This window comes from Xylocopa sonorina, chromosome 3 (assembly GCF_050948175.1).
Source record: "Xylocopa sonorina isolate GNS202 chromosome 3, iyXylSono1_principal, whole genome shotgun sequence".
Lineage (NCBI taxonomy): Eukaryota > Metazoa > Arthropoda > Insecta > Hymenoptera > Apidae > Xylocopa > Xylocopa sonorina.
The window spans coordinates 6,467,442-6,493,569 of NC_135195.1; the positions used below are offsets into that span (position 1 = coordinate 6,467,442).

At 41.6% G+C, this 26,128-nt stretch overlaps 1 protein-coding gene across 4 annotated transcripts in view; it reads right to left on the bottom strand.

Moving 5' to 3' along the window:
* LOC143433517 (uncharacterized) overlaps positions 1 to 26,128 on the bottom strand; it is a 45,622-nt gene that overhangs the window by 15,299 nt on the left and 4,195 nt on the right. For all 4 annotated transcript variants that reach the window (XM_076910866.1, XM_076910865.1, XM_076910867.1 and 1 more), the window contains exons 2-3: positions 25,555 to 25,819; positions 23,070 to 23,297 (exon numbers count right to left, since the gene is read on the bottom strand). In XM_076910866.1, the coding sequence (XP_076766981.1) occupies positions 23,070 to 23,297; positions 25,555 to 25,819 (493 nt within the window). The remainder of the gene's footprint in view (positions 1 to 23,069; positions 23,298 to 25,554; positions 25,820 to 26,128) is intronic.

Here is a 26,128-nt window from a genome sequence, read left to right on the forward strand (position 1 = left end):
ATACCGAACTGGAATATTGTTTAAACTCGTTCGCAGTAGCGTCGAGCAGCGATCCGAATCGCGGACGGTAGATTCTAACGGATCTAGAGGCTAGATTCCAATAGAAACAATTATTCAACCTCTTCGAGGATACTCGAAGTAATGTATGTCTGAAATCTTCTATAAGTGGATATATCGGCGGTGGAAAAATTTCTAAGGATCCTCCAACACCGCGAATCGTGCGAGACCTTGAAAGAAAGTCCATGCATATGTATGACTCCTAAATACGTACGGCGACGAATCGATCGCGAACGATCCTGGCCAGGGACGCGAATCCCCTGGTAATTAATTATTCTTGGCTACGTGTGGGGAAACAAGTCCGTCTAGGTGTACATTGAGACGTTAACGAAGAGGCGCGCACCGTTCGCATTCATCCCCCGGTTCAATGGGAGTCCCACGGCCGAGACGCGATACTTTGCGCGTCAACGAACGCCGGTTAAACGAGCGTGGTCGTGGTGGTGGTTCCCTAGGGGGTCTTTCATCGGCTGTAATTAACTGACTTTTCAAACGAGCGCAGGATTCGAGGATCTCGAATACAACGGGTGGTAACAGCGTAGACGATAGAAATTCCTGTAGGTTTGTTCAACGCGCAAAAGTTGTTTTTTCGAGATCATCGCATGAAAAGAGATGCAGCGAGGACTATTCAGGATAGCGAGGCCTTTACAGGCGAAAATAATTCATCGCTGTATTCTGAAACCATAAGAATTTTCTCTACGCGTATTTCCTCGAACGAAATTTTTATTTTATAGTGGCTGAGAATTTGCTAACTCTTGCTTCCACTGTTCTACTGTCTGCTAAGCATTTAAATATACTAGTTATTATGCCAGAATTATACGTGGTATTAATTCGTCGAGTCGTGTATCACACAGCTGATATATTCGCTGAAAGGATAAAAGACGTGGCGGTGATTATTCAACGGCGACGTGTAACACGTACGAACACTGCTTTTGGCTGGTTCTCATTTGCATGAGAAGGTCAAGGAATCGATCACGATCTCTGTAGAAGGGGAGCGAAAATTTATTCGACACCGATACATCGATCGAAACGCCAGGAAAGCCGGCGAACGGGTTGATTATGCAAGCGTCGTCTTCCCGGCGCGTTTCATGCCTATCTCCAGCCGTTTATCGGGGGACCCCTGGAAACCAGAATTTTTACCCGCACCTCGATTCAGTAACGAACGATCTTGGTAGTTCCGATTCTCAACCAAACTCTGAGAAATATTGTTTCGAAAATTAATCGAAAATTTGAGATTTTCCCGATCCGACATCACACATGTGTCTTACACTAAAAAATGTTGTATACTATAGGTTCACTTGGGAAGTCGAATCGATACAAAGTTAATCAAGTCAAAATCATCGTACACTTTACTTTAAACCTAGAGGAAGTGGTTTAATATTTTCCTGCTCCGAGTGTTTGCATATATTGGCAATATCGAAAAGTATAATTTTTATGTGTTTCTCGCGATAAGATAAAACAGGGCATTTACTAGCTCATTGCCAATACGTTACCACTGATGTACCTGCCATGTAGTATACTCATCGTATGGAAAATTATCGTTCCATAGTATTGCAAATATTTAATATGTAACACGTAAGAGTTTGAGTTGGTACGACCACGTTCTACGAACTAAATCTCTCGCGCAAAGTTCGAGGGGAAGTTCCCTTTTGAAAAAAACAAGAGGCTCGAATAATGGGTAACCGCGTTGTAACGTTATAACATGAATGGCTGATAATATGGAAAGCCGTTGCTTGGAAAATACCTCTGCGATTGTGGAAACATTTAAATCAGCTGTTTATCATATGTTATCGTATCTTTTTATACGCCTTAATAAATATTCATCTGTAATCCACTCGAAGCAGCTAGTCCAATCGACTTTAATCGCATCGGGTTTTTGCATTTGTCTCTGTAAAATGCATCGATATACATGTTTTTTCAGAAATACCGCCTTTATATTTATCTACATGCGACATCAAATTTACATGTGCAATGGTGCATTGTTTGTTATTCGTTTTAGTATTTCAAGAAATGCCAATAATCATGTCGATCTTTGTGGCAACAATGCTTATTCTTAGCTCGATACGCAATACTTAATTTTAAACTACTTGTTTACCTTTCTAACGTAGCTAAGTGAATCAAGTGGTAATTGTACATACGGTTCAGGGGAAATGCTCGTATTTAATCGGATAATGCTAATACTCGGATTTATAGTCCCTACTTTTTCGATGTTTTCCCCAAGATTGCCTGAAAGCTTCAGACAATGGCACAATCGCGCGAGTGCGACTTAAGATCCATCGTAGCATAATTATGACAGACTGATTCAACGAATAATTCATCGAATGCAAACCCATTCTAAATGATGAATATTCTCTGACAAATGCGATAAGCCAAACATTTCCGTCTGGCTATTTCGAGAAAGATGTTCGCGGATGAATCAAGGATCGCAGAGGTTCTTGATGGATAATAAATATTTGAAAAATCGATGGTTAGACAAATATTCTGACTATGAAAAATCTTCAATATATGCGATTTGCGATTCAAAAAGTGTTCAATGATAACATCGACACATAGTGAATGGATTATGATGTTCGATTAAATAAATTCGATGAAAACGGAGGGCGTGAAATAGTTAGAAGAGGAACAAGTCCCTTTCAAACGTATAGGTATTTGCTAATGCTTTTTGCAACCGTTCTATGTGCATCCAACACGTGCCTGCACTCGACCTCTATACTGCGTTCGATACTTCAAGTTGAAATTTCAACGAGTGTCGTTCACTGGCTCTCTTTCGGTGAACGTGGCCATTTTCCATGCTTCTGATCCACGGATCTATATCAAACACGTTATGCCATCTCGCCCCTTTAACACGCGATTCCCGCGTTTTTATTTCTTAATTTAATTAATGAAGCACTGTGCTCAGAGAGTACCACGCGTACACAGTCAACCCTTCTATAACGCGGTACGAGTGATAAGAAATAGTAATAATAAGGCACAAAGTACAGGTTTTTTATTTCATCGAACTTAGATTGACTCTAATGAAAATTTATAAATGTGTAAAGAACAAATAATGCTGGATAAGCACTTTTTATAACAGGGAAAAAATGCTTTCAGAAGAAAAAATTATTTCTTGAAATTGATGGCGATGTAAAGCTATCAATTTGAATAACTTGATAAAAGAAATGGCGATAATATATCGATGTGGCTATATATAGAAGAAATAAGAAAATTGTTCGTGTATATTCAATAATCAAATGTACGAAAGATTGATGCAATTTTATAGATGGCACTGCTATGCAAGAGAATATTTTATAGAAGGAAATCTACAAGTTACTGCAATGCACATTTTCGCAGCTACCTAAAGTTAGGTATTATGGAAAATATCGTTGTTTTTCTACCGATAAAGAAGCAAACTGGCTACATATTTTATTCTTCACTTACGAAGAAAATTTTATCGAATTCTGTGTGTATCGATTAAGTGACGTTCTTAGTTAGCCTGCTTTATCCGCAAACCGACGACGATACCAAGGTAATATTAGTCACATGTACTTCAAGATGGGGCTATAGAAACACAATTTCCTTAATGGTACTCGCTTGCGTGTACTTAAGAGTGCAATATCGAAATTTCTTAGTGGAAAATTTCATATTTCAGCTAGGGACCAGTGAGTTTTCTGTGCTCGATGGATCTAATGGATGACGTAAAATTAAGTTCTGGGATTCGATTACTCTTAAATGGTTACCATACTATATCTAAACCGGTGATTGCCCCATACATTACCCTAATTCAAACGTAACATAAAAGATCATAGTTTTTAAAGTGAATTCACTTATTGGTGAATAAGTGCACAACGCAATCGCTGAGATTGATAATAAAGTCGCGTATCTTTCCAGAACACATTCTACATCGCACGAGACTAACTGATAACAAATCTTTACGGAAGTTTCTACCGTAACGAAGAAACTCGACAAGTAACACAGTGTCGTAGATAAGTTTTTCAGTTAAATCATAACTTTCTCAGACTTTTCATGTAAATCAAGAAACTGAAAGTATCACTAGGTTCCCTCGCAGCTTCTACGGCGCAAATTAATTTTTATTGCCTAATAAATTCCTAGTTTTCTCAAAGCAAGTTTCCGCGCCTTTGAAATCGCACCGAGCAATGCATACATATTTACAAGCGTCATAAACTTTGGCAACGAATTAAAGGGCCGGTATTTAAATAGGAAGGGTCAGCACGCTTTGAATGTATGCGAAGCCTCCTCACTGGCAGCTAAACAAATATACCAGTTGATAAAAAATGTAGTCACAAAGTAAGAAGAAGCAATCGTAATAGTAACACCACTTATCTTAGCACGTGGTGCTCGCATATCGAGATTAAAGGGGCGCCAAACGATCGCAGGCGTCGCTGAACAAACACTCCATATTTGTTGTAAGCGATATGCAAAACGTTCTCCGGCTTGGTCAATGATCCCCCCGCGTTCAACGCCACGAGCACGTCTGCCAGCCATGGCCGAGTTAGTTAACACGTATCCTGCCGGATTAAAAGATTTTAACGCCTTGCGCGGCCGGCTGATCGTCTAAACAAATCGTTCTCCAGCGCCCGCGCCGCTTTTATAGCTTTTAACGATATTCGCATCTCGTCGATCCGCGAGAAGAAGAGTTTACCGACGCGATCGTAAAATTTCCTGGTGGAAAATCGCCGGATTTTTAGTGCGGTCGGATCACGTTCGAAATTGATGGTGCTCGCCCAAGTGTTTACGTAACGAGAAACTCAGAACCGGAAGAAGGTAATCGAATAGTTGGCCGTGAAAACTGATCGTTCGAATTTTTGGATTCTGCTTGATAAATTGCAGAAATCGGAGCTGACGGTGCTCCACTTGGAAACAGAAGAGATACGTCGCTAATTTCTAGTTGCGGATATGGTCAATGTAATTCAAAAATGACCAACAATGAAAACACTTGGAAGCAAAAAAAAAAACAGTGACGTCAATACTACTTGATAGGACTTCATTTTTTTTTCGACGCAACTTCGAGGTTCGACACGGGCGGCTCGTCGCGCAGGGTTTCGCGTTAATTAACGTGATGTAACACGTTACACGATCGCAGCTGATTAAAACACACGCACCAGGGTACATGGCTTCGTATGCAATTAACCCAGAGTGCGAATTCGCGTATACGCACGGGTGTCGGATATCGCGAAAGTGGCCATCATCGACCACTTCCTGTCTGACGATATCCTAGCGCGGAAAAAGCGATGCTGATGACCGGATAATAGGAGGATGACGTAAAATACGCGCCAAAAGTTTAGGATGGGGGTTTCTGGAGTTCCGATTTTTCATTGCAATCGATAATAACGATACAAACGGACGAGTAATAACAACGAATCGACGTTTCTCGCAAACAGCAACTGGCACATCAATGATTAGCTGTTACGCTGTCGAATAACCGCGGTTACACCACATATTACGACCTAGTTCGCCCTCTCAACGAGCTAGAGTCCTTCGAATTGAATTTAGTTGGCACGCACGCGCAAGTCCCAAATAATTCTGAACGATCGAAAGATCTACCGGTGAGCATTTAATACCGCGCTATCGACCCATATTTCGTTATCTCGCGTGAAATGGAAATTCGTTGCTGCCCTTCGACGAAATTCCACTTTCACCCACGCCAGATGCTCGCGTTAATCGTTGATCGATCGCGTATCGATTTCCTCCGATCGGACGGTGGAAAAATTCAGCGGTCGTGAAACGATAGTCGTCGGCCCAACAGAACGGAGATACGTGTAAACAGGTCAATCGAGATCGAGAGAAATGCACGTATCCTCGCAGGCTTCGAAACCCTCGCGGCTGATTAGGTAAGGAGGTCAGCGAATAATCTCGGACGCGCGAATTAACAGAGGTGTAACAACAATTGGAAAAAGTTCCACGAACGCGGTAAAAGTCCGTAATGAGAGGCGGAATAGGTGAACGTTTAGTTCCCAGGAAAAGAACTGGAGGAAATTCACCCTTTTCCCAGGCTCCGATGTGGGATAGATCCTACGACTTTCTGTATTGTTTCTCGTAACGTTTTTTACGACGAGAGTTCGCCTACGAGTTTCTCTTTGTAGAAATTTTATGTCCATGAATTTTATGTTTGGTAACTGTGCAAGTGTGATTGATCGTACAATCTTTTTGGGCTATTTTCTTCTTTATGCGCTATAATCTGTTGGGTTACGGGTAATTTACTTCCAGCTGATCAACTTTATAGTCACATGTTGTAAGTCACGCAACATCGATTGTGGAAAAAAGATTGCAATCAACTTATTCAGCACAGCGAGATAATCCAAGCATAACTGTTTTTCCTTTTCGCAAACAGAAAATCGACTCTGAGAATAATTTTACCGAGGGAAAATTTGTTCGATTAATTTTGCAGCATAAAAGTACAATATCGCATACGCGTAACGCGAAGAGATTTCCCGTTGCATCTCGAGCAGACATTTATACAACACTTTCTACATCTGCGATCGAGGTTGTAGCAAATTTTGGGGAAACCGCGACGAAACATTTTGCGTATGCGCTGGCGAAACAAGGTTTACGATTTATTTCGAGTAGTTTACGTCGTACGGGGTTTGTGTTTAGGTTCTCAGAGGTTGTTTCATGCGTGCAATGCACCCTTCGCATGTCGTCAATTAGTATCTTTAAAAGGCCAGATGAGAGGCTGGATACTTTTTTAAGCATACAAGGTAAACATTGCTCCGTTCCTAAGATGAAACGAGAATCACTCAAAGTCCCATACCGAAGGATTTGAGTACCGATAGGAAAAGAAGATATCAAACATTATGGATCCGTCAAGGCTGGCTGGTAGATCGGATGTTGTTGCCTTCCAAGAGAGTCGACTATTGCGTTTCACCAGAACCGTTCCGTACCGTATCGTCTTGCAACGGGCAGCACGCTTCGAAACGCGTCTAATACTCCGACGATGATTCAGATTTCGATTTAAGTAAAAGCTATCGAAACGCACGGCGCGGATAAATAAACGCGGGAGGGCAGTCCTCGTATAATACGAGCATTCGTACAGCTTCGCGTAGGAACCGCGAGGCGTTCAATTATTTTATCATCGCCGATCGTCATCGTTACGCTCCATAGATAGAATCGTGGACTCGGTGAAGACGAACGGAAAAAGTTGAACGCGTGGAAGCGCAGGAAGGTCGAGAGGATTGCAGGGATTTCTCGGACAGAGAGGGCGATTGGCGGAGGCGTTAACAATTCAAGGCCAGCCTGTTTCCTCAGCTTGAACGTTAAATTTAATGTTAATATGTAGGGCAGCGGCCATTTTTGAAGCTGGATTATCTCGAAAGGTCGTTCGTTGTTTCGCTTTTTAAACCTGTCGATAGGCCTGGCCTTGGGATCGCTCAGTTTCATGACACGCCTGCAATTAAGACTGGTTTTGCAAACCGTGTAACCAATTTTCTGTGCTTCTATTAATAATTTACTCTTCGTTTTCGTTCTACTCGCAGTGTAAAAGTATTTCGCGTCTCCAGAATTAAACTGTAAAGAGTACAACCATGAAAATTTCCGATTAACGCGATGAAGGTCGATGAATCGCGCAAAATTAGAAGATTAATCAACAGTGCGAGAATAAGGTATTTGTATTTCCTTATTTGCAAAATCGAAACGCGTATAATCACGGACCGCTGCGACGAAATAATCACCGAGCCAGAATCACGTCAACGAAGTAGCCTCGAGCCATTTCCTTGAAGATTTCAGCCCGCCTAGATTTCGCCAGAAAGCGCCAAATTGGGACACACAGACCAGCTCGAAGCTACATAGCAATTGCGTAACAGTTTCTGAACGGAATCGATTCGTGTCATCATATTCGATTCCGCCATCGGCTGCAATTTGTACAAAGCGCAGATGGTCGCAGCGTGTTACACATCGATCTAGGAAAAATTTGAAATACGCTCGGTGCAGTAGAAAAAGATGAGATACTGTCGAAACACGTTTTCGTGTACCATTTGAAAGTAATACTCTGTTCAGTGCCTATGAATGTAACATTTATTCCACTTACAAAAAGAAGAACTAAACACTTCCTGGCATTTCGTGTTACATATTGCACTCGCTTTCTGTTGCTTAATGTACCGAAAATAGCAAAAGAAGAATTGAGGACGAGAAGAAATTGCGATATGAAATTGTGGTACATTTAAATATGTTAACCGATTTAGCTGAAGAAATGGATATCTTTATTTACAATTATCCATTTCAAGTACGTGTCCCCTTCAACTCTAGTTACCCGTGGTATCGCGTATATCCTTTCACTTTCAACGAAAATTAGAGTGCACCAGAACGGTAGATGGTTGAGCGTGTGCGGTTAGCAGATTGCGTTACAATACAATAAGCCGCCATGGGCAATTTAACTCTTTCACTGTGTTAAACGACCCACACCGTCGTCGAAAAAATTTGGTCCTTCAGGCCACTTTGCATTTGCCGGTAAAGTTGAACAAAATTAGAAAGTGAAAATATTTTGGTGGCATCGATCAATTGTCGGAGATTTTCATAATAATTTCACGGGGACGAAGAGCAGCTAGATGGTAACTCTTTCCTCTTGTAGTTGCATGTGTCACGACCAGAAGTTTCGTACCCTTTGGTATTTAATCGAGCGCGATAATTCAGAAAAACCGTAATGACGTCTGGCGAACAACAAAGAATTACTGTCAAGAATTTTTTTTGATCGATGAGAATCAGTTAACACGGGTAGAAAAAGCACGAGGGAGTTCAGGTGGGAATGCATCGAAAATTGATAGGATCGAATGCAGGTGAAGTTTCAAGTTATTTCTTATTAAAATGATATGCTGGGGAGAGAGACACTTGCCTATTTTAAAAGTATAAATATTAGATGTTATGTTACACGTAGAGGCGTAAAATGGTATTAGTGAAGCCTGTGTATCAATTGAATGGCCATTTCAATAGATGATGCTACCGTTAAAAGTGCCTATTAGATTGATTCAGGTTATCGAGTGAAATTCAATTAAAATTCAATTGAATCAATTTCACTTGTAAATTCACCAGCTGTATTGAATACGAAATGCAATTTAAACCGACGGATCTGTTCCTCGTGTGGAAATTTCTGTTACTCTACCAGTTGAACAAATATAATATATTTAACTCTGCTGAAATAAATGCTTCGAACCAAGTGGTTCCCATCAAAATTTTCGAAAAAATTTGCAGTATTCTACTCGTATGGTCTAGTAGCTTTAACAAGAATTGAAAGCACGCCGATATTAAAATTCATTTCGTGCTTTACATGCGTTTAACGCGTTACAGATCCAACGAGATCTTAGCTCGTCAGCTGGTCTATTAAAATCTGGAAGCTCTCCAGAAGTCTCTTGCCATATCGTCTACTGTACGAAGGATGTTTACCTCGTCAATAATATGAAAGAGGAAACACGTGATCGATTACAATAATTTAATCATGATAAACGCGACTTTCTAAGAAATTCTCGTACAGGAAAAACTCAGAAACCCGTTCATCGAATCATCAGTTTCTAAAGTTTGCATGAAAAGGAGTTTAAAAAACCTCGAAACACTGATTCACAAATGAATCCATCGCTACATACCAAGCTCGAAATGAAACATTCCAATGCTTGAGAACGAGTTAAAGGCATTGTTAACCACTTGCAGACAGTGTAATTCCTGCGGTTTCATTAATAGTCGCTAATGCACGGTCACTGCTGCGTTGGCGTGAACGAGAACATTACAGAGATCCCGCGTTTTCAATATTCAAATGGTTGCCTGAAACCATCCTAGTTAGCATGAAAATAATTAACGCAACGGTTAAGAACGTAATATCGAGTGGACAATGCATTAACGAACTCCATGTGGAGGACCTGTTTACGCGGTCAAATACAAAAAATAGGAAAAAACTTTCCGATCAGAATAAACGCGTGTGCGTGTGTAAACGATGCACGAGCGTGGCTGATACACAGCAGAAGAAAGAAGTCGAGGATGGTGTGTGCGGTGGTAAATTACAGCATGCGTGCGAGAGCTGGCTGCGAAAACCAGCAGTAGCAGCTGCTGACTGCCACGACCACGAGTCGTTCGCGAGGTCGTCGTTCTTACAGGCAGCTATACCATCGAGTTTAGCGGTACTTCTGCTAGAAGCAGCACGCTCATTAAAGCACGTGCCTCGCCAACCTGACCAACCGACAGTTTGGCTTTCGATCAACGAGCTGACTATCACGAAATATCGACATTCCTGAAGGTCGGCGTAGCCAATGAGAGACCACTGTCCCGAAGAATTAATAATGTACACGTCGCGTCGATAGGTTCCGAGCTGTGTACTTGACTACGAGACGTTGCTGTACGCCTTTTAAATGACGAAGACGGTCGATCGGGCTACCACTTCGCGAATACTTGGTTCGATGCTAAACGACGAGTATTGACGGAGTATGAGCGAAGGAAAATTCGATGCACGATATCGTGAATAAGATTGTGTCGTACGAAATTGAACGCTAATATTAAAAATAGTGTTATCCGTTTGGAAGTATCAATAATTGATTCAATCGGACATTGTACGTTAAAAAAATGTCCGCGTAAATCATCGATCAAAGCGTGATCGAATGCTTGATCATGAACTTACTAACAGATCTGCTGAATTGTTTTATTTAATTTAATTAGCTGTCTCGTTAATTACGAATAGTACGGTCGAGACCATGTAGAGTACCTTTGACAGCATTAATTGTTTAATAGCCTAAGACGAGGTTCTCAAAGAGACGTTCAAGCGGGGACATAGCGAAATATTTCATGCCGAGGGTCTTCAATGAATTGGCCAGTCGAAAACAATGTTATGCAACGCGATGAGAAAAAAAAGAACGGAAGCGTTCATTATACCGGTCTAACCTTTCGATTACCTTGATTGAATTGTCGCGAGAAATTCCATAGAAGTATACCGACTGAATGATCAACACGGAACGAAAAACGATTGAATTAATGCCGTCTACGAACGCCCCAGCACTAAGGATTTAACGCAGTTAATTGTTCCCTCCGCTCAATAACTACAACTAGCTGCAGACTTTTTATTTTCCGATATTATCGTCAATCAAGTCTCTTACACACACTTACACACACACGAGCAGTAAATCACAATCATACTAAACATTTCTGCGTTTTATACATTTTTATTACGGAATAAAGTAAATCATGGCATCTCGTGAACTTGTTAATGTAATCACGTGTACAATCAAACTTAAATTTCATTTGTAGTACTATTTTCTCGTTATTATGGAAGCCAGACAAAAGGTAAACGTAATTCGAGCACGATTTGAAATTAAAATTCATGAACACAAGAGACCATAGGTCAACTGATAATTACGTAATCAGAGCTAGACCGTGTGGCAACTTGAATGGCCTGCATCCATGCAATGCACTATGAATAAGCAATTTCAATACGAGAGTTATACCATCCAATTGTCTTCTCGTAGAACATCTAATTACCAGGGAAACGATTTAACGTGAAAATCGTCATGAGAAATAATAAGTTCTTCTACGTGGATCGAGTTATGAATTATTTCACAGAAGCAATTAACAGCAGACGTCACTCGAAGGAAACAGAATCTGGGAAGGAGATAAAATCCATGCTCTAGGATTGAAAAGCTAAAAACCTCGATGATATCTCGATAAACGACAGACCGCTTGTAGAAGTTTCTTGGGCCAAAATTCTCAACCACTTCCGGGGCCACCGGGAAACGTCGGGAGCACTGCAAACCGACGAGAAGAACGAGATGTTTGCTCCGGTCTCTGGCAACCTCCGACAACCACTCGTGGCCTACACCTCCCAATGTTAAACGTGTGCACCGTGTGCACGTATTCGTAACCCTGCACGTAACGATGTGACTTGGGTGACCTAAATAAGAGAAACGGCCGATGGATAGAACGGAGGCCCCGTGCGAGGAAAAAAGCCGCTCGTCGAACGCCACTCAGGCGTGTGATAAGCCACGCTTTTCGACCTTCTCTCTTCTAACCCTTTATCGGAGCACTCCGTTTCAGCGTCGTATAAAAACGAGGGAAGAAACGAGGAGGCAGAAGCGGAAAGACTGGTCGTGCTTCTGTTTACCTTTTTATCGAAGCGAATTTCGATCCCGCGAAAACTCGATCGAGCCGGTTGTAATGGGAGCAACAAAGTACTGTGCGTCCGTTTTTTAGCGGGGGATACGTACGGATTTCATGGCTCGGTTCTAAGTGATTTAAGAAGGAATTTGGTGAAGTGCAGTGAACAAAAAATATTTATCTTATGTGGTACATATATAGTGGGAAACAAAAGTTTCTTGCTTTCGTACTCTTGTACGAAGTACTTTTAATCGCTACTGTATAATCGATATCCTACCGGTCACGTAAGTTCGAAATCATTGCATTAGGCAAAAAGCGTAAGAACTTAACAAAATTTGAAATTATATTTTCTCTCGACCTTTAGCCTGCGACTTAGGCTCTTGTAGCAGAAGAGCGTAAGTTTTTATTACTCCCAGTTATTAGTTTTATTGAGAAAAGTTTGAAGCATCTCGCTTAACAAGCTACTGTATGCCGTAGTAGAACTTCTGATAGCTACCCTTGATTTCGTTCAGATTTATTTATACAAAAGCTTTTACTACCCAACTATAAACATGTTCAAATACGACCAACCGTTTCTTGGAAATGCTGGAGAAAGAAATCAGGAAAAGCGTTTCTGTTTATAATTATTACGCAGTAATGTAAGTCTTGGATACATTAGTGGTACCGCAATGACGATAAAGACTGTGAAAATAAACAGGCACTCGAAGAACCGTAGATTCCGGTAGCTAATTGGATAAATTCATTCGACACGTGCGTGTGGTTATACTGCAACTCTGATTTACATTGAGATAAGTTTTAAAGCGATTTATGCCAAGAATCTAGGATGTATATAAATGGCTAGTTGTCTGCTAATTTTTCGAGCAAATTTTCTAATTCCAAACGAATGAAATACTTCGCTTCGCATTTCTAGTCTCGTTGGTACTTAAATTGATGATAAGATAAAAACAATTTTTAGATGATTGCGATGAAAACAGACGTATATCGTGCATTTTGATACTCGCATGATTCTTACTGTTCGATTTCAAGCTTTTCCCTCAAGGCGTGGGTTTATTTTTTTCAAATGCTTTGAGATATTAACGTTTCCAATTCATTTCTACAGGGCTACATTTATTTCGCGACAATCGCGATGACTGATAAAACCAATACACCTAATTGTCGTTTAATACTTGATGTATGCCCGTCACGAGATCTTTTTTCTTATTGCCAATACGTGCAATTGGTACGGTAAATATAGTGATCCTCTGACGTGCAACGTTTAAAAAGAGGTATTACAAAGTTCAATCTAGGGTTACGATTTCACCTTGATTCTAAGTACTTCATAAAAATATCCGACTACAAATGGAACAAATATTTCATTCGAATAAAAGAAAAAAAAGATCAATCGTGACGATGAGAATTTCATCTTGAAAGTTGGACGGAATCAAGGTCGGTCGTTTTAGAATAAAAAAGAATAGATCGTTGAGCTCGCCTTGACCTAAGTTAAAGAAAACTATGTGATTCTATTTTAAAGGTGGATCGACAATCTCGAAATTTTAGGAACTCCTGCCTTGGAAACGTCTCATCTCGATTACGAAACGGAGTCGATGAGAGCCAACAACGTTACAAGATCGAATGAAAAATATGAACAGACAAGGATTTATAAAAAAAAAAAAAAAAATAAGTACAAGAATACCACTTTACCTCTTGGAGCGACGGAATTTTGAATCCTCCCGCGAATAAAATCCTTGTACAAAGCAGAGCATTATAGGTTTTTTCAGGGGAGCTGTGACTTCCCCCATGCACATTTAATGTATTGGCAGTAGTGATGTCCTCCAGCGAAACTTCACTGCGGCAGATATTTGCCGATCCCACAGATAACGCCCGTGAACAATGTACGTTTCTACGTTTATCAATTAATATTTAATATCCGTGGCACGTCATCGAAGGCACTAATTAAGTATTCATCGTGCGTACAAGTCGAGCCGATTTCATTTTATATACTGCGCCGTTTATCGTTTAACAAAAGGTATTATAACGATCACCGCGTCGATACCTTGTCCATTCGGATGGATCGAGCATTCGAATCGATTGTTCTTCACGTGTTCGGACGACTGCATCGACAGTCGCGTGAAAAACGGAGTAATCGCGACGTATCCTCGGGCATTGTCGTTAAGGGCTGCGATACAGCCCTTAAGGGTATCGCCCACACGGTTGCCAAGACAACAACACACGATATAAAGAGAAAACAAGAGTCTTCGTTGCGTTTCCTCGCGTCTGGAAGGAGAATACGAGACCAGTTATATGTATATCGATTTTTCGGGCTTCTCTTCCGGGTAGTTAGAAATGCTCTTTATCTTCCCCTTTTCGAACTTCTTCGCTGTCATCGGTATCGATTAATGATACGGTGGTAACACGAAATCTGACGATAGCAACCGCACGTTCATACGACTGGGAACGTTATCGCTCGAAGAAAATAATTTCAACGCTCGAAGAGGATCGATACCTCCGAAGTAAATCCGCGATAAGTAACGGGCAATTAATCGAGTAGAGGAATTCCTCGGCCCAGAATTATAAAACGCGGCAGCTTCCTTTACGTTTCGCTGAACTCCAGTTGGTAAACAAAAGAGTGGCGGGTGTCAGCAGAAATTCGCACGGGCCCCTTGCTCGCGAGGGAACAGCGGTACCATCCACCCGTCCGTGGATCACGGTGCATACCGATGGAACGTCACAATGTATCGCGGTCTCACGCGTGTGTATCGTGTCGAGGAACGTTCACAATACTGATTTCTCGTCCCGATGGATTCTCAGATCGCGTGTGAAACGCGAGACGACTCGTAGGGACATTTCACGTGAATGGGAACGGGCGACAGCGAAATGACAAAACGTGGCGGGATCGTTCACCGGCGAATGCGATGTATCGCGGGCACATCGATCAATCGAAAACGATTGTCCGCTTCCTCGAACGGTGCACTGACTCCGACGATCAAGATGGCGCGCACAAGCCGTCGATAACCGTCGTCGACACGGACAGCATGGTTTAGCATCGCGCGATCGTGCACACGCTCCTAACCTCGATCTCTCGCGGCACTGTCCGCGTAGCCGTTTCGGAGCGACGATCGCGGCGACAGAGGAGGCAGAGGACGCGAAACGGGCGACACCGGAGAAGAGACGACGCGGCCGAATCGTGTCTCTGTCGGACACTGGCACCGTCGAACCGGCGGCGTTCCTCTTTCTATGCTGGCGGTGCTCGCTCACTCGCATTGCTCTCGCTCGATATGCATCCTGCCTTCTCACCTACACTATCTTTGTCTTAACTCTCCCACCTCGTAGCCGCCGCGCTGCCAACGGCGTCCATCGTCTTCGCCACGTTTCCGTTTGCTCGCGAGGGGTTGAGGGCAAATTGCCCGGCCGGCTTTTTTTTATGCGCGACGGGCTCGGACGCGAACACGAGGAACGGAAGGACTCGTAGAAACTGACAGACGCGGTAACGACCGCTACGGCGAGAAATAGAGAGTAGCGAACAGAGGAAAAGAGTAGAAAGAGCGGAATGTGGTGGGGGCAGGGGTTGGCGTGGAGGGACCGCAAATAGAAAGAGAGCAAACGGAAATGGAGAAAGAGGAAAGGAGCAGAGTGAGTCGCGGGTGTCAGAGGGGGTAGATTGAAAGGGCTATTTTTGATATCCTGATCGATCAGCGCGGCGAAGAACGAGGGGGACGTTTTCACCTTATCGGTCCGTTATCGATTCTATTCTTTCTTTACGGGACGATTTCTGTGTCTATTTATTTGTTGCGCTCGATCGCGTGTTTGTTGTACTCGCATTTCGGTTTTTAAGATCCGCGGCTATCAACGGCTATCATTTACTCCGTGGATCATTTCATTTATATCTAATCTGCGAGTTTTTGTATGCTTAAGCTCTCTTTCGCTTCTTTTTCTGCTTTGATAATCACGTACTGGTCGAAAACAATATTTATTGCAATAACACGTTACAATTTTGCGCTGTCGGCACAATTACGAATCGACTGTTATTGCACAGACAAGAAAATGTCAGCTCGCATCTAACGAATTTTAGATAGATAATGCTTTATGACACTTGATCTCCTGTGATCTGTCCTACTAATCATTATGTTGTAATAACAAACGAGTAATGCGTATAATACGCTTTTACATAGTTTTACTATTGATAGAAAATAAATAAATAAAGTGTAAGATAAGGGAATTCGATTAAAATGTTATCAACGTATCATCTATATAAGTGTATTACTAATTGCAATAGAGACAGCATTGTATACTACTAATGATGATAAACAAAAGTTTATTATAGTTCCTTTCAAATGTAGATTCGTGACAAGAAAATTGCCCAGGAAAGAAAAGCTATTGAACGGGTTACCCTTCAAATTTACATACATCTCTGTCAGCAGCAATTGTTTCTTATAGTTCACGGTTCTCCTAAGACAATTCATCTCAAACACACAGAAAACCGATCCGATGCACGTCAAAAATTCGCATCTCCTGTAGTTCTGCTCGAGTTCGGTCGTTTTGCTATACTTTCTCAAATGAATCATAAGCGATGATAACCGGACGTTATCGTAAGTTTGCACGTTTCGTGTCATTTTTTTCACGATAACTCATTTCCGGAAATCCGATAACGATGCATTATTTAGCGCAAAAAGATCATCTTTATACATTCCACGTAATAAAATAAAAACAATATTACATTTTACTTATCATAAAACAGCTACGGCATTGTTTATGTCATGTACATGTACAATATTAAACGTTTGCTTTCTATTATGCATCTAAGCGCCATGCATAATCTGGTTAATATGATCTTCAGACATTAAAACCGTTTGATCTAGTGCCAATGCAATCAGTATCTAAGAGTTGTAAATATGTAGACGAAAAAAGACAAGGATAAATTTTACAGGAATATACACTGTTTATAAAAACAGAGCAAACATCGGAAAACCTGAACAATACAAAAAAATATTTTTATTTTAAAGTATTTTTCGACTCATGTTTATCAAGAGTTTTTCTCAGCTGCTTTCGCAAACGTTACAAACGCGATACCAAAATGGACGCCTGTTATAAAACCATTGCAGGTTCATAAAACGCTTTTTTTTTAACCGAATTACTCTTCTCAATAGAATTTCTATTCTCTATTTTCATTTATATATTACAGCACAGAAGAAAGAAGATCTTTGTGCTACTATTTAAGAGTTATCTTTTTCAAACGATCAGTGACCAACAAGATGGTAGGTTCACGCAAAGATTCCACTAGCGCACAAACCATACGACCATTTTATCTACGACGAAAGAGGAAGCGGCATTTTCCGTACGAACATCACAAATCAGTCATTTTATAGTGGCGGAGATAATTTTCTGGATCATATATTCGATACATCGAAGACGCAGGAGTTCCTACATATGGTTGCTATCTGAATAAGGAAGCAAACGCAATAATGTTGCGTCAATGGCTGAATCTCAGCATTATCAGAGATATTTATATCAGCAAAAATAAGTATTCGAGCAATGAGGAAGAAAGAGATGAAGAACCCCTGTGTACGTACTAGTCGACTAACAATTTTTGACAATATAATGGAAACGCACTTGTGGATCTGCAACTCAACGTCAGAGAGTCACGTGAGCTGCTTATTAAATCATTAACCCGCGGATCCACTCACGGGGAATTTAAATGTGCGCCAAAGTGTACACGATCTCATTATCCGCATCGATGTTCCACGGATAATGACGTTGTTTGAGAAAATTCCTGTTGAACGGCGTCTCGATTGCCTTTCCGCATTCGTGCGACAAATGAAGAGTCATTGCGCGAGCGGCACTGGGTGTACAGAAACACGTGTGCACCTAACGTTGGTCTACACGTGTCCACCACGAGTTGAAGAGATCGCTGCCAGAGTTGTGAATCTTTAGTGGCTAAGCTTTCGACGTTGGATCTATTTCGAAACGAAGATCGATACCAATCCTATGAAAAGATACTAGAAACATATATGCCTACCAGTAGCTCCACGTGGTCTCTCCTTTTACGCTACCGAGAAACGCGTATTTGAGTGAAGTCTGCCATTGTCACCGAAATATTTATCTCACATATTTACACACGATGAAAAATAATGAAAGCACAGTAGAAAATATTTTCTATGCAATCGCTTTGATATCGCCAGAGTCTCATCGCTGGAAATATTCGAGTACGCATAAAAAGTACCTTGTATATCGTTTTTAGAAGATATTATATAGGAATCAATACCCTTTTTGTGCTCTTAATATTGATACTTCGTCATCGGAAATCGATATTAATTAGCAAGTATGTCCATTACTGTCTCAGGCGTTGCGTTACGAAGAGTCGCCAACCAGATGGAATTAGAAGAAGCAAGGAAGACGAGGTTAACCATCGGAAGGCTCGCAATTAATCCGACAGACAACGCGAGCCCACGGCGAAGCCTCGTATGACAACCGACATGGATTTGCGTCGCACAGAAATTGGCTTCCTATCATATTTCTATCGATCGAATCGAAAGAAAGAGGCATCGTGCGTTCAGTGCAACGGGAAACGCGGTAAGCATCTTTACCTCGAACATTTATCAAAAAATGGTACTAAAATATTTGTTCAACAAAGACATTCGTGATTTTTACAACGATTCCTGATAAGGCACGACACAAAGAACGTAGACAAGCTCTTTCATTAACTAGAAACCATTTATCATCGATAAAAGAGTCGCGAAACAATTAAAACAGTCAAAGCAATTAACGTGATAGCAGAAACAGGGAAACATAGAATGTTTTATCTAACAGATTATCTCCTAAGTGAAACACATTTTCCTGCTCTTTGTGAGGAGCAATTTATTTATTGCTGTTTTCTAGATTCCTCGTGCAAATTCATGTTTTCATAAAGACAAGTAAAAGAGTGAACCTAAATGAAGAATAATAATATACTACGCTTTTCTATTCCAGTCTCCATTTTTTTCGAATTGGCTCATACAAGAATTTAATGGTACAATAATCGATGGTTCAATAAAATTGAATTACCCTCGGGACAAGCATGATAACGAGGGGGATGTGGACAAGTGTAGGCTAAGATCGCAATAGCCAACAACGCTGGTTAAAACTGGATCAGAAAGAGATTAACCTTAATATCAAAAGCTTACATCGAGAAACCATAGCACGTTATTCCGCTTGAAAAAGGTAAACGGATCATTGTCATGGTAGTCACGATATTTGTCCCATTTCTACGCGAATAACCGTAGAACAAGCTGTAGCAATATACTGCGGGGTACAAAGGGGTGTCCTGCACTCGATCGACTATGAAACCTTTAAAATATTTTGCTCTCGCGTCAACGGCACACGATCTATTTTACACCTCTTTGGTGCACGTGGAGCAAAGAGCACGCGTGCACCACTGCTCGAACCAAGTCGAGTGAATACCTTTAATAAAGAGCGTAATTTTCAGCTTCAACACTCGGTGCATGCTCGGAGAAGATTGAATATACCTAGGTTGGAAATAGTCGTACGTTATCGTCCTTTCTCTCGCTGGAAGAACTCCACGGGTGCTAATGATGCGTTTTAACCCCTTCGTATAGACTTTCTATTCTTTTTCATTATGTTTGCTTTTCCGTAAAATATTTTACACTCAAAAATACGACGTTCACGCATACAAATACAACTAATGCACTTTTTTGGGCTTTCACTAGGCAAGAAATTGACTTAGTTCCAACTGAACGCTTCACCAAACTTTTCAGAATTCTTCCTAGAAACCTATTCGAATAACGCTAATCCCTGCCCATCTTAAATCGCTCAAGTTCCAAGTAATTGTACACGTTGTCGTAGAATTTCCTGAACGCGATCAGTTCATCGGGAAATAATGTTGAATCATGTAGAATCTGCGAACCCGTATATGCCAAGAACACCTATGTATAGTGTTCTTTACGCATGGCGCACACATGTACAACCTGCTGTATCAACCTTTTGGTTTCCACAGCTTGCCTGTACGCTCTGTCGCGTCATGAAAAACACGTCTAAGGAAGGGTCTCGAGCACGCCACTCGTGCCGCGGTTTTCCAATCTTTCTCACCGTGGAACGCTCGTTAGAACGCGACGAATGACAATCCCAGCTCTCGCAACCTTTTCCAACCAAGAGAAACGCTTGACTTTGACGCCGTTTCCGCCTCGTTTTTTTCTTCTTTTTTCCTCTGGTTACAAGGGCCGACCTCGCGGTTACGCGAAAGCCATTTAGTTTAATGAACTCGGCTATTGGAAAGAAAGAGTCGCGCGACTTCTCCGTTGATTCAAGTCGAATCGAGCGGTCCAACGACCAGTGTCGCGAAAAATGAGAGCGAGGCCTCGCATCGAGGAAAAACTATGGGAAAACGTATAAACAGTGTCGCATAAGTATGAAAAGAGAGACAGGATGCGGGCACGTCGCGTGTACACGCAGGAAAAACTCTGTGCTCGACTTGTATTACCGCGTTGTGAAATTGAGGTAATCGATAGTTAATGAAGTCATTTGTCGCGCGTGAGCCGATGGAAAATACTGCGTCTCAATTCTACGATCAACGTACAGTCCCATGGGAATTTACGACTCCATTACGCTCGCGTCGATCAGTCCGCGTCGAATTAGAATTTCATGATTAACTCTTTGAAGAGGGTCGGTCTTTAATAAATTGAAGGTGCAAAATAATTCAGTTTGCCGATTTAATTAAACGATAACTTATCTAAACTACAAAGTTGCACGTTCGCCCGCGTGATTTCGACAAACTTGTGCAGAAACCAAGCGATCTGAATGTGTACACATGCTATGTACACATAGAACCGTCCGATAGTTCCTCAGTCGGTTCATAAACAGTTTTAAGAAAGAAAAAAGGTTGCAATCTCGTTAGAAGCACGTTTACTTCTCGTGACGCCTATCTTTATTTGCTTCACGATAAGAGGGATGAAGGATATTTTTGCGTCGCATGAGCAACGGCCTAGTATTTCCATGAAAGTGCAGAGTCTCGGTTTAAACGTGCAAGGAGTCCAGAAATCGCGGCTAAACTTCTAAACTGGCCCATCGGTTCCTCGTGTGCACCGTATTATTAACGTTCTCGCGATTACGAGTCGGGGAACATTGAAAGGCTTGCACGGGACGTCTCGTCAGCTGTAGCGAGAATCGATACGTCGAATAAAAAGGAATTTCTTCCATACGGTATTTTAGGACCGACAGACACCACAACCTTGGATGTATAATAGCTGGTCTAAATATAAGTGACCAATACTGCCGGCTTATTTACTAATGGCAAATCGGTTCATCGACGTGTAACAGTGTGCGTGTTAGGCACCGTTTTAAAAAATATGCCATCGGCTACTTCTTTTCGCGCGAAAGCGAGCCGACAAGGTTGTTCCTCTGTGTAATATATCGTTTACTCCCTTTCAAGAGAAATATGTGGCACTTGTTAGTACTCCAATGAACTCCAAGCGTACCCAGATACGTACAGCCACGAAAATGGACAGAGTCGATTAAATCTGATGAAGAAACGAATAGAAGGATCGATCCTTTCGCGATTCAAACTTGATTGAATGGAATCAGTCCTATTTTAGATAGGACAAGGCTGTAGGCATGATAATTCCAGCCAACGCAACTGATAATTTAGAGTTTCTAAAATATTGCAAAAAAATTCGTCCAAGAGAAGAAAAAAGTTAGAAAAAGTTTATACTATAAAGTGATACATGTTCCATATACCATGCCACTTATGATATGAATCAGACGAATTGTCTTTTGTATATTAGAATAAACAATTCCAGTAAAATCAATGTAGCGCAATCACTGCTTTTGGAATAATAGAATTAGTATTATTCGTGTTCATAGAGCCTGTCCATGGAAATTTGCATAATGATCGAGGTAACTTTTTACGGGTCAAATTTTCGAGTCAATCCATACCTTGGTTCACCGAACGACTGGTGTTTGCGGTCAGGAAATAAATCATTACATGGGGAAGGCAAACACAGTTCAGTGGAACTCGATGCTGTGTACGTTACGTAACCAGTGGGAGAGAGAGAAATCTTGGATTTTCCTTATCGTGGAAATTTATGTTGCGATATTAAGCATAGTCGTTGTTAAAAAAATATCACTTTGGCTGCAAAACGTGCAAATCAAACCAATATTAGCAAACTGCGCGATAAGACGTATCGAAAACACTTTGCAATCAGACGTGTTTGCTCCAAATGCTATCGCGAACATCTTATCAAGTTACTATATATGTACGTGGTAACTTCATTGATTTGTGCACAAGATCTATTTATTGTATAATTATCTATCGGAGGATATATATACACTTAAACCTACGGTAAAATGCGTGACTTGAATACGTATATAAACAAATAAATAGAGACCACAGTTAAACGAATGCCTAAATGAATCCCTAGCTTTGTAGCTTATTAACCATTTTCAAGACAAAGCGTACATCCGATATATCTTGAATCCAATTAGTCTGCATAAAGTTTTAGTTAGATTTGCCCACAGTTGTACCAAGTACGATGTACCTGACGATCGATAGAGACTACGCTCATATCAGTCTTGTAAAACTGTCCGTGTGAAGGCGGAGGTAATACGTGTACGTTCGCGAAAAAGGTCGGATGAGCGATGAACCGTGCAACAACAATTTTGAGACACTCTATGGTTCCTTGTGAAAAGTAAAATTTTCTGAATTTGTTGACTTTTCTATATCAAGCTTTATATCACACTTATGTGTTTCATAAGTATAATCTATTATATGTACTAACATTGTTGCTACAACTTCATTCGCTATCTTTTGCAGTCAATGTCCACAATTGAGTCAAAGTTGATGGAAAGATATTATAATCGAAATGCCTGGTTAATGCATATCACATTGGTACTTAATTGATAATAGGCAATGGATGCGTCAACTTTCCATACTTGTAGTAATAAACACTCGATGATCACTGTCCAATATGAAAGAGAAAGGAAAACTTTGGACTCACCCATTGACGACGGAAGAGGATTCATCAGTGTTCGGTGGTCCCGACACTTGGACTTTGGGCAAGTTGTACGCATCTGCTTGTCCTTGACTGTACCCATGTCCATGACTATGCTGTTGCTGCTGTTGCGGTTGTTGTTGCTGCTGTTGCTGTTGTTGATGGGTATGCGTCGTCGTGTATTCATCGCTGTCGCTACTCTGCGGAGGCTCGGACCCTACTCCTCCACGAGGTCTGAAAAGAAACAGCAACTCCGATATATCAATTTGATCCAAAATTATCATTCGAATCATTTTGATATTGATACGCCGTGTCCCTCCGAATTCTTCGCAAAGAATAATAATTTCCCTCCAATAGCAGTGTAATATATCACATGCATGCGTCACTAATCTGAACTGATCTGACTACGCTCAATTTCGGTGACACGTGAGTCTCCGATATATCGATAACTTGATAAATGATTACAACAATGGGCAAAAAGTTATTTATGTGTGTCAACGATGACATGTTTAACCTCAAGTGAAGAAATTATAAGATTCGAATACTCACTTTTTAGATTAACGTAACAATTTGGAGAAATATAAACGGCGAAATGAGAAACCAAATGAAATTTGCATCTTGCCAATGATAAGAAAAATTGATGGTAATGCAGCGAGACGATAAATCAAACGAATACATTGACGAGTTTGCGATTGAATGACTTCCGCGAAGTCTAGATATATATATGGCATGGCAGAGAAAGAACGTTGTTTGATTTAAAATTCTACGGACGACGCGAGGAACGTGTTTGAAAAAGTCACACCTGCGATGAGTATTGTCGTAGCTAGCAGTCCAGTAGAGGGGCGCCACTGTCCCGCGTTACGACTACACTGTCACATGCAAAAACTGATTCGAAATTAGGTCCTCTCCCACGAGTAGCCGCTCCAATTGCTCTAGATTTCCTCTATGCTTCTTCCGTTCTTCATGATCGTTAGCATCGAGGGCCTACGATAATTTTCAGTGAAAATATCCGAAGATCCGGAAGCCCGCACAGTCAATACGGTCGCAGCATCATCTCTCTCGGAGAAGCTACACGGAAGATAAATGAAACTCTAGTTGTTTGACGTTCGTATACTTATTCTCTCATTTATCTTCTCATCCGCGTTGTCTCACCTACGTTGTTCGACGAACAACGGTCGACAGATTCGGCACACTTTTCGAAGATTCCCTCTTCTAACACGGTACACCAAATTTCCTCATCTCGACGTAAATCGGATATATTTCGTGAGCGAGACTGTTCCGATCGGTCTTTGATCGATGCGGGAAAGCGTGGGACGTGGAGAAGCGTGTTCTACGGTGATTCGCAGGGAAAATACAGCAATGCGGTGTACGGAACGTGGTGCAGCCCGTGCTCGTGCAACTCCTTGCTCCTCGACGACACTTTCGCGGATGTACACCAATGGTACAGCACCGTTGGATGTACTCGTGAACGCACACTCAGCTGTTTCGGCGCGTCTGCGCCAGCCTGCCAGCTATTGACCGAATACCACGTTGCTCAGCTCTATAGCTATACAGTTGGCTTCCTGTGTGAACGTGTGCGCACGGAAGTGTCTACACGGGCATGTGTATTAACCCACACAAGAAACCGGCGGGATCGCATCACTGCACCCGCTGGTATCTCGAAGGAACGGCCGACAGAGGGATCGCGGGTGCCGGTCAGCTGATCGCGAATGTTGTTTCCCTACACTAACCGAATTCAGGCGAAACGGAGCGATACACGTGCACAGTATCGCTCCCGCCTCGCATAATGTATATACTTATGACGATCGTTTTAATTGTATCGCAGGCCAGCGAAATAAAAATAACTTCCTCATTATGGGACTACCGGTGTGCATCACGATAGCTGACAGTAACGTAACGAGAGAATCGTGGCTCCTGGACCGATGGAAATGCTCAATGTTGCAGGTGTGACAGATAACCAACTCGAAATTTCGTTATCGCTTCGTTCGTACGTTTTCCCGATGTTTCTAGATTATTATATCGTCGATAATGCAGAGATTTTTCATTCGACAATAGAAAATCTATTCTACAACGCAGTTCGATGTACAGACTCGAGATGTTCTAAGTATTGAAATTGGTCAAGCGTAAGCAAGGTAAGAATGACGCTGATTAAATGTATGGAAATCAGACGCGTCGCATCATTTTCCTGTCCGTAAAGAATGGATACACAACTATTTAACACGCCGTGGCAGGCAATTGTTCGGAATTGTACATTCTATTTCTATAAAATCCACTGTACCAACTATTAATCTATATCTAAGGTAACACACCCTGCCACTGTCCACGAAGGCCAACCTCCCTCAACAGAATACGCAGTATCGCTTTTCTCGACGAAATATGGGGACTGTCCGAACGATTACGCTCGCAGTAATGGCTATCTCTGGCACGGATACATCCGGAGGGAACCACTGAACCGTTACGAGTGTAGACGCGATAGATCAGAGAGACTTACGTGGGCATTGACACAGCCGGGCAGCCAAGTTGCAGGAGATTCCTCGCGAGATATTCCGGCGCAGGTGCGTCAATCGAAGGTGCGGAGTGCCTAGCGGGTCGGACTGGCGTAGCATCAGTTTTATTCGACGTCCACGTCATGGATACGTTAGATTTGCCATCGCCCGACGACACCTGCAATCGGTTGCGATCGACCGCGTTCGAATTCGATGATTTCGGGAGCCTAAGCGAGGCTGCACGTCGAAACGACGATCCTAATTCGCTATCTGAAACAGACCCCATCCTCCTATAATCAAACATCAAACCATGTAATATATTTTCGTTGTTGCGATATATTTTAATTAATATTTGATTTAACAAACAATTGCACGACGCGGTAAAGACTTTGATACATATTCTTGAATTTTCAGATTCGTTGAAAGCATAGAACAGAGTAAAAAACCTGGATAAATCATATACATATCGCAAACACATAATTGACGTTAAAGCAAAAGTATATAGACACTCTTCAAAAATAATTGCTGTTGCTTATCAGCTCACAGAAAATTCAAAATCGCTTAAGTTCTGTGTCGAGA